Raw genomic sequence first — 10,859 nt, forward strand, 5'->3', positions numbered from 1 at the left:
TTAAAGTATCATTGCATTAATGGGGTGGTGCCCAACCTTCTGCCCATGGGCCTCATGCAGCTCGTGAAGCTGACCCATACGTCATGATGATTTGTTCAATGTTACAAATAGACAACAAAGAGGCAGAAGTTCAAATCTGAAACCACAAATATCAAAAATTTGCAGTCAAATGTTCATAAATTGGTTTCTTTAAATCTGATGCAATTAATGAAATAAACATCAAAGTACAATTCTTGGTTTGGAATTTTATTTCCTTTTCCATGGTATTTATTCTCTAGCTACTGTGAAAAATTTTAAAGATTTTGAACTTTTGTTCTGGCCCATGAGAATCATTTTAATATTAGGTGTGATCCTCAGTTGAAAAGAACTTGGGCACCAGTGCATTAATATGACATAAATATTCTAGTTAAAAAAAATTATAGACTATTTTAGAAACTATTTTCTGCACCTGGTGACTATTTTGGAGACTTTTTCATATTTCAAGCGACTAAAGGTGCTATTTTTAGTAGCGGAACTCAGTGGAAGCCCTGTGTGCTGTAGCATCAGTTGTTATTGAATTACTAACTGCATCTGTTGTAAGTGATATAGCTGCTATAGAGAGCAAAATTTTTGTATTTGTCCTGATCAAGTCCCCTGGTTTCACACCCAGGGATTTTTTCTTTTGGGGATTCATGCGACATGCTGTTTACCACCACCTGGTTATCACCTCTATCCACAGATTTGATTGACATACGAAACCGTATTACAGTGGCTGTAAACTCTTGAATGCAACATGTTTGTCATCAAGTTTGGGATGAATTGAGTTTTCTCTAAATGTTATCCATGTAGCTGGAGAAAAGGGCATATTTAACATCTGTTATGTTCCATGTCTGCATAGTCACATGTAATTTACAGAATTCTAGTACAATGTATAGTGCACGATGTATAGCAATTTGAAATTATGTCCATCATTTTGAATCATCCTGTATTTTATGTTCTTATCATTGTACAAAGTAATTTGTTGAATAACTTAGCTCTATAAATTTTAATTGCCTCAAGCTTTCTGTATTTTGTGTCCGCATCTCTCTAGTCATGTATTATTAGAAATGTAATAATATCATGAAACTTTTTCTTATGTCTGTCATAACTGCTGTATCTAAATTCTATCTACTACTTTGTTAGTGGGGTAAGGCAGTTCTTAATTCTTTTTTTGCTGTTACAATGTGGTATAGATTTTTGCATTACAGTATGGCAAAAATGTATATAGTAATCAGTATTTGTAATAGTAGCAGAGATTGGTAGTTTAAATCAGTTATTTTAATCACAATTTAAATCATTAAAAAATCATTGAATTATAAAGAAAAATTAAATTGTCCAAAATTAAAAATTAGATTTTTGAAAATTATTCAAATACATTTGTAAAACACAAAAATTAATATAACAAGTATACAGTCAAGCCCACTTTTTAAAATATAAGTAAAAATAATATCCTACTTAATGTAATAAATTTTCAATGTACCAAGTTGTTGGAATCTGTCATTTTGATCCCAGATTATGGTATATCCCACTTATCAAAAAAGTTTAGTGGCATATTAGCAATTCCATTAAATGAGCTCGACTGTAGTATATTTAAAATTGCATAAAGAAGTATAGTTATATATTTTTTGAGCAATCAGTTATTACTTAATGTTTTATTGATGGAATGGCCAAGTAGAGAGAGAGAAAATCAATTCGAAATTTAAACAGGAAACATTTGCAATGCAAATTAATCATACCACTACGGGTAACAACACTTATTTTAATGGCTTACATAAGATTTTGGAAAAAAAAATAATAATTTGAAGAAATTCTTTTTGTTAAAGAACTTAAAATGACACTAAGGTCTATACAGAATTCAGAGAAACAGCTGAATACATTGAAAATATACCTGTAAAAAATTAAACAGCTTGTGTTACAGATGGAACTTATTCCACGATTGGCAAATATAAAGGATTTTTTGAGCATCTGAGAATTTTTCCTCGTGAGTTTGCATATCGTGACTAACAGGCAGCACTTAGTTGCAAAAACATTTGGGAGAAGACAATATTGCTTTCTTGACACAGGAATCAGTGATCAATCTCATAAATTCACTTTTGTTACAAATTACGAACTTAGGTTCAGTATTAGTGTGTAGTTCCCTGTTCTGGACTGATGAGTTCATAACAAGAACAAAACTGCAGTCTGTGGATGGGATAACTGAGCTGTTAGTATATTGCATGTAGGTCTGCCTCAGCCCTAACTTAGGGGCAGTAACTTACTGCTTGATACCCAAGCTTTGCCTTCAATTTACTAGCTGAACCACACCATGTCTGCAGACTCTTGCTGGTGAGATAAATTTACTTAATCCTACCATTTGCTCGCACTCTCAGCTTCAATGAGCTGGCATCTGCCTCCAGCTTGGTTATTCCTTATTCCAGACTGATGAGTCCATAACAAGGACAAAACTGTAGTCTCTGGATGGGGTACCCAGTCTGTCAGTATATTGCATGAAGTATTCAGTAAGACTCGACTCTGGATCTGGTCTCGTCAGCAATAGATGAGGTTCAAACATAAAACCCATCATTCACTTCTGCATAACAAACTATTATAAGCAAAAAAAAAAATGTTGTTTGAATTATTAACATGATGTTTGAGTACCTTATATTCAGTGGCAGTGGCATAGCTAGAGAGGTGAAGAGGGGGTGGTCCGCCCCAGGCGGCACTTTTTTGGAGGTAGCAATTTCACACTTCTGATGCGAAAAAATTAAATAAATTTTCCCAATAGGGTCATGCCATGTCAAGTATCCAAAATTTGGGAAATTTTTTCCCTCATCCTTTTGTATTTCTTTGAAATTTGGCTCATCGATTGTACCCTTCGAGGTAATCAAAAGTCCAAATTTTTAGATTTTTATCTCTATTATTTTTTTATTTATGACACTTTGATTTTTCGAAAAACCCTCTTTTTTTCATGGATGTTTGAACATAAAATGGACGATAACTCAGCACCAAATATAGATAGAAAGATTTGGTAAAAAAGCATTTTAAAGTACATTAGTTGCTGTTTAATTGGATATGCAACATGACTAATTTCAGAAAATTTTTAATTTTTAAAAAATGAAATTTAAATTTAAAATTTAAATTTCTCAGGAAAGGTATAATGAATTTTTTTTAAAAAAATCTCAAAAATTTGTGTGTATTTTATCTTTATTTGTGCAATGTTTCAAGTTGGGATCTCAATGGGATCATATTTTTATGAATTTTTAAATAAAATTTGACTTATGAAATAATGACATTTTTCAGATTCTAACTAGTTAAATATGGGGTTTTCTTACTGGGGATGGTCTAGTAAGTAGTAATTGATCATGATTATGCTTGAAATGAGCTGACATGAATTTGTAGATTAGTAAGCCCCCCCCCCACCACTTTTAATTTTTTTTTCAAAACATTTCGAAAATTAAAATTAAATAAATAAATAAATAAAACAAAATAAATAATAAACTTATTAAAAGGTGGTAAATAATCTTCTTTAAAGCAAGAAAAAGCCCGCCCCCCCCCCCCCCAGCACCACCACTTTTTTTTTTTTTTCAAAACTATTTTCAAAACGCAAAAAATAAATAAATTAATAAAATAAAACAAAATGAATAGAAAGCATATAAAAAGCTGGTAAATGTTCTTCTTTAAAGCAAGACGAAGTACATTCCCCCCCCCCCACCCACACATACGATTAACACTATAATAGTATCACGCCTCGACGTTTTTTTTTTTCGGACCAAGTGTTTCTTTTTCAATCCGAACTTCACAAAATTTACTTGATTAATTCACTATCTGATAAGGAAAGTTATGATTCATTTCATCCCCTACCCCTGCGCCAACTTTCAATTTTGGAGGGAGGAAAGAAATAGTTTTGCACCAAGATCATAGCAAAATAGGAGAGTTTCCCCCCCATTTTGTTTCATTCTTTTCACACTAAACTAAAAATCAATCTAAGTATCAGATCATATGTATCTCCGCATAAAACTGTCTTTCTACAACATTTGGAGTGCGGCGGTCTTCTTTTCTTTAATGCTAGTTTTCTTTTTAGTTTCAGTTGTAAAGGAGAGCAATGCAGCGAGATCTATTTATGCATATATTAAAAGCAGCTATAGATCAAACAAAATTTTGCTAGTTTGAGCATAACCTTCCATGTTGTTAAGCTTCATTCCAGATTGCTCTTCCCCCTCCCTTTCCCCCTCCCCCCTATCATCCCACTTTTCGAAAGAAAAAAAAAAGCTGCAAATGAGTGGTTCTATTTGTCTGTTAAAGTTTTTCTGACTTTTAGTTTTTATGACCCCCCCCCCCCCCCATTTATAAGCCTTAGTCACTGCTGATGTTTAGCAGCGTGCACCCCAGTTTATTATGATTATAACTCTTACGTGCCAGCTTTTTTTTTTTTAAATACAGTTTTGAAAAAAAAAAGATAAAAAGTGGTTGTGTGGCAGGGGGGGGGTACCAATCTACAAATTCATGTCAGCTCATTTCAAGCATAGTCATGATCAATTACTACTTACTAGACCATCCTTAGTAAGAGAACCCTATATTTAACTAGTTAGAATCTGAAAAAATGTCATTATTTCATAAGTCAAATTTTATTTAAAAATTCATAAAAATATGATCCCTTTGAGATCCCAACTTGAAACTTTGCACAAATGAAGATAAAATACATACAAATTTTTGAGAATTTTTTTAAAAAAATTCATTATACCTTTTCTGAAAAATTTAAATTTAAAATTTAAATTTCATTTTTTAAAAATTAAAATTTTTTTGAAATTAGTCATGTTGCATATCCAATTAAACAGCAACTAATGTATTTTAAAATGCTTTTTACCAAATCTTTCTATCTATATTTGGTGCTGAGTTATCGTCCATTTTATGTTCAAACATCCATGAAAAAAAGAGGGTTTTTTCGAAAAATCAAAGTGTCATAAATAAAAAAATAATAGAGATAAAAAATCTAAAAATTTGAACTTTTGATTACCTCAAAGGGTACAATTGATGAGCCAAATTTCAAAGAAATACAAAAAGGTGAGGGAAAAAACTTTGGATCACTAGACATGGAATGACCCAATAAGGAAATCAGACTTTTCATCTATTACTAGAGGCAAAAAAAAAAGTTTTTGAATCGTTAAGTTTTGGTACAACTATGATAACAAAATTTATCTAATGCAAAACATATGTTTTTCTTGTGGACATCTCAGCACTATTCTTTGTTTTTTCTCTCCCTTCACCTTAGTTTACAGACTGAGGAAAGCTGCAGTGTAAAATCAAGGGACCTTAAGTTTTTTTTTCACTGTAAAGTTTTACTGCAGGAAAGGAAGTAATAAATTTCATAACCTTTCATTAAATGATGAATCTACCACTTAATGTTAAGAAAGTTCCTTGGAAACCACCTTATTAAAAATAACTCTTTTTCTTGTTTTAAAGGAAAGGGACAACAAGAGTAACAGAACAAAAGTCTAAAATGGAGGGCAATTTATTGCTCAACTTCGGGATAACATTATCTATTTCAACAACTGCTTTGATTGGTCCTTGATTACAAAATTTTCATTAAGACAGAATGAATTTTATGTACACTTTATAAAAGCTCTTATTCACAACTCAAATAATATTTGCTGTTAATGTTACTGTTTTATATCAACAATATTTCTTTAAACAATGAGTTTCACTTTTAGTCATTCATTATAATCAAAAGTTTTTAATCAACAAAATGTCTAGGCAAAGCCTTTTACATTTACATCAAAAGTAATGATTTCTGATGCACAACTTTTCCTTCTTATGAATCACGATATGGTTAATCAAATGCATAGGGCTTCTTTAGCTTATCGTCATCTATAAGTAAAGAAGAAAATCATCCAAACTTTGTAATATAGCAGTCCCGGATCTTAGTAAGTATTGCTCGAAACCTGGATGGCAACTTCTGAGTTTGTCAACATTAAGTAATTCGCTCAAACACAGTCCGAAACGGAGTCATAACTCCCTTTGAGAAACCAAAGAGACCCTAAAATTGTATTTCGAAAACTTCAAATCAGGAAAATTTCTGTGGCGGTGCCACAACCTTTACGCTCCTTCCAACTGTCACAAAGCTTCAAATGTATTTTCAAGATTTGAATTTTGAAAAATTTCTGGAGGAGAGTCACTTACTAGCCCTTTCTCTATTAACTTGGCCAAACATAGCTATGACAGCATTTTTTGGGGCTCCATTTTCAACCCCCCCCCCCCCCCTCTGCAGTCTAACATTTCCAAAGATAGCTTTAAAATGTGCTTTCAGGCCAACGAATTCTGACCCTTTCCCATATAATAAAAATGAAGACGGCTTAAAATTGTATTTTTAAAGCCTCAGTAAATGTCATATTTTTCGGGAAGAGCAACCGAATTTTCCTCTTCCTTAACGTCACCAAACAGCCTAAAATTGCAGTTTTAGGCTTTCAATCTCAAAATATTTCTATTTAAAACTTCAACATCAACTAATTCCTCCACGCAGTCGAATTCTGACGACCTAACCCGTCCTGTAACATGATTAAAAATAGTGTAAAATGTGTATTTATGACATCACCATTAAACTTTAAAAGCCCCATCTCATTCAATCTCTTCAAAAATTGCATAAAGATGGAGTTTTGAAACTTCAACTTCAGAAAAATTCTAAGGAAGGGGCTCCAAATGTCCATGCAATCACTTTACGTCACAAGCTGGTTCAAAATTTTGTTTTTATAAATTTCTGAAGGAAGTCGGCAAAGCCTTTTTTCCCCTTAATGATGAAAATATTTAAATTAACAACAATTTCAAGGAAGATTTTGGGTGGGAAACCCCCATCTGACTTCTCTCTCATAACGTTGTCTGTCAAACAACGGTTAAAATCACGTGTTTAGGACGTCATTTTCAAAACTTTTCCAGGGGAGACAGAAGAGCCATTTGACTTCCCAACATTTTTAGAAACATTCAAACTCTCCCTAACGCCCCCTAAAGATGGCCTACAATTGCGTTTCTGAAACTTCGGCACCGAAAACTTTCCAGAGACCTCCCCAAAGCTCCCTACTCCTTAGCATCATCAAGGATAGCCAAGAATAGATTTTATTATGGAAAATATTTCAGGAGGAAAATCCAGTGGGAAGTTCTTACACCACTAACTACAGCCAATGCATTTGTGGTTTTCACAGTCTAGTAAAAAACTTTCCGGACAGCGCCCACGAATCTTCCCCAATCTCTTCACTCATCCAAAGATATCCTAAATTGCTTTTTTAACACTTATATTTCAGAATATTTCCTTGAAAAATCATTCCCCCCCTAACAACACCAATGAAAGCTTAAAACTTATTTTTTTTTTTTCAAAATTAATCTAGAGTGAGCTCCAAGCCTCTTTCTTTTTAGCGTTACTAAAATTACAAATTTTGACTTAACTTTTGGAATTTTTCGGAGGGACCCTGAATTCTTTTTTTTTCCTTCTGCTAAAAAAATATTCAAAAAATAATAATTTCCCTTTTTTCTTAATTAAGTTCTTATTTTTACTTTAAATACTATTGACTCTTCAATGTATTAGCTATTTCTCTGTTTCTCCTCAAAAGGGCGGCAAATTGAGGAACCGCCACGGGCAACAGGAAGTGTAGCTACGCCACTGCTTATATTGTTTGAAAATTCAATAGTTCATTGAATAATCTACTCGAATTAAAACTCAATGCACATACTTAAAATAATATTGAGTGTATTTAAAATTTTTAAAAAGAGTAAAATGGCAAATAATGTGCTACCATCTGTCAGCCATCTGTATACACTTTTACTGTCTCATCCAGGAATCCATTTAAAGTCATTGCCATATTTACGCTCAAAATATTGATCTGTGGTTATATATTGTATAGCAGAATTTAATAAATTACATTTGTTTCTAGTTGATGTTCCAGAGTTCACTTTGAAACCTATTGATTTCAACTGGCATATTGTTTTACCTACCGCTAAAAGTTATCATGATTACAAGAAGTCATTCAATGTAACAATTACTGCAGCTGTTGGATCTGCAATTTTTATCCTTTTCTTCGGAGTTCTGAGATTTGTCTGGCATTACCATACGTCCCGACAGCAACGTCGTATTGTACGTCGTTCAACCATTAGAAGAATATCAGTTATTCGTACAAGATCAGCTCATCAATATCAATTTGGGGCTCCTCCACCACCATATACAACACTCGTCAATGAAGGGCCAAGTAGTAATTTATCCAACAATCCTCCGTCCTATGCTAGCATTTCAACATCTGGATCTGATACTAATATTTGTATGAATCCTGCTGATGAAGAATCAAAACCAAATTCATCAGCTGAGCCACCTCCTCCATATGAGCCGTAAAACTCCAGGGAATGGGTGAAGATTTGTTTATTTTCCAGTTTTTATTGTTTTGCATATTCCCCCATGAAGTTTTGTATGTTTGCATTGACGAATGCAATTGCTATACAAAATAATTATTTGTTAAGTACATTGTTGCTGTCATCAAAATATTAAGCCTGTGAAATTTTTAAACAAAGATGACATTGGATATTTTATTAGTATTATTTATGTATGTTGTACAGTTTTATCAATGTGTGGAAGTTGTCTTTTTTGTTTGTATTTGTTATATTTATGTTTTTCATTTTTGAGTCTCATTACTTTTGCATACTTTTATCCAGTTAAATTGTGTACCAGTTTAATTGTTATACATCATTATACTAATAAAACATGACATATATTTGTCATTACTGGCTGTTTTGAAAGGAAAATAGCATGTGGTTTATTTTAATAATTTCCTGTTTCATTACTTAGTTATATTTTGCAAATACTGATACACCCACATTTTTGATGCTAGTTTTTAAAATTTTCATTGTTTTGTGTAAAGCTAAGAATTCAAGAAAAAATACATCCATGTTTAATTACTTTTTAATAGTTTCTGCACATTAGTGTGATGATTAAAATATACAATACTTACTTTTAAACACTTACATTAATCTTTAATTTAAATCTGTATTACTGAAAGTAACTTCATTATTTGTTTTTTTAAAGGTAGTATTGATATTTACACATTCTGTGAAAACATTAGATTTGTTAATGTTTGGTTGAGATAAATACAAATTCTGTTTTTTTTTGTTAATTGTGTTGTTTCAAGAAATATTTTGTTTTTTAAAACTCCTTTCAGAAATATTGTAGAATTCAACTAAAGGTACTTGAAAGTGCTCCCTGGTTGTGATTGAAGCTCCTAAATCTGTTTTCACATTTATCACTAACTATAAGTTATGAAAAGGAAATATTATGCTATAAGAAAAGAGAAAAGGTGTAATGAGTTCCATCTTTGTGGTGTTTAATATATCAATTGTGCTTAAAATTGGGTTCACAACAATTTAAAAATTGGAAAATGAAAACAAAAATAATTGTTCCTCATTGATTTTGCCACATCATTTGGGGAAGGAGGGATCCTCTGATTGTTGCATTACTTTTGCTTTAAAGAAAATAAATAAAATGTGATGTTTGTTCTACCCCCTTTTTTGTACATATTGTTGCATGTATATATTGTTTGACCTTTGCATTATTTATGCTTGCAGAGATTTATAATTTCACCTCCGTTAAAGATTTTAATCCTGTCATTTTTATCATCAATTAACTATTTGTTTTTTGTTTTTATTTTGTTGAATTTTTTCTATTTAAAGTTTCATGACAAGAAGGGCACAATGCATTACAACAAGATTACATAGAGCAAGTCAATTTTTGCTTTTTAATGTCTTTCATAGTAAGTATTCGAAAAGGTATGAATAAAAGCTTGTGTGATACAATTTGATTTATGCTTCTAAATTTTAATTTTTCTGTAAACCTACTGAATGCAGTCGTCCCTTGTTATAAGTTCTTGAACTTCTGCTCCTTGATGTTATCTTTAAGATGCTCTTTAAAGATCTTCTATACTTAATGGATTGCTTCAATGTGATGTTTTACAGTGAAATTCCATTACAAAACTTCAAAGGACTGCAAATTTTCTTCGTTGTAACAAGAATTTCGCTGTTATAGAATTCAAGCAATGTAGTATAAATAAAATTGGAAGTGACGGATTTATTCTGTTGTATCCAGGTCTGCGGAGTTGAAGGAAAAATGACTTCCAGCTCCGATTCTGAGAATTTTTGAGCCTTCAACTTCGAATCCTTTACCCCAAAATCAGTCCGACTACAAGTGCTGGCAGATTTGAGGACTTTAAGGGAAAATCACTGACTCTGGCTCTTGAAATTTTAAACTTTCAACTCCCAACTCCGACTGTGCAGCCTTGGTTATAATGGGATTGCACTGTATATGTATACTTTTTTTTTTTTGCAGTTGTAGAGTTTTATTCAAAGATATATTAAAAGTTATGCATTTCTAAGGTTTATTTTCTGTTATCAAAATCGACAGTTTATTCTAATAACCCTTAGTAAAAGAAAAAAAAAAGCAGGAAAAAGAGAAAAGAGATAGTAAGTTTTGGAAGTTTGTAAATCCTTTGGTTTAAAATATCTATTTTTCAAAATTAAATTGAGTTTTTTTATATAGAGATTTAATTTTTTAAATTGTTTTATTTCTGGCTAAAGTTGGTAGTGGTAGATGAGGAGAGCTTATGTATATGTATGTATTACTGCATTTATGCAGTAATAACAAAGAAATTGTGATCCTATAAAACAAACTTTGGTATACATTTATAAACTTGATTATATTTCCTATGTATGTGTACAATACATATATACACTATATATATGTATTCATATATATATATATATATATATAGTTTGAAAACATATTTGAATATTATTTAGCTGTTATATTTGTATGAAGTTTTTGAAAATAAATATATCTGGAG

The 10,859-nt window shown here is 31.7% G+C and overlaps 1 protein-coding gene across 1 annotated transcript in view; it reads left to right on the top strand.

The window, feature by feature from the left end:
• The window catches only part of LOC129231325 (uncharacterized), a 29,408-nt gene extending 18,549 nt beyond the window's left edge, over positions 1-10,859 (top strand). Inside the window, exon 5 of the mRNA XM_054865614.1 lies at positions 7,914-10,859. Coding sequence (XP_054721589.1) covers positions 7,914-8,365 — 452 coding nt within the window. The 3' untranslated portion in view covers positions 8,366-10,859. The remainder of the gene's footprint in view (positions 1-7,913) is intronic.

This window comes from Uloborus diversus, chromosome 10 (assembly GCF_026930045.1).
Source record: "Uloborus diversus isolate 005 chromosome 10, Udiv.v.3.1, whole genome shotgun sequence".
Lineage (NCBI taxonomy): Eukaryota > Metazoa > Arthropoda > Arachnida > Araneae > Uloboridae > Uloborus > Uloborus diversus.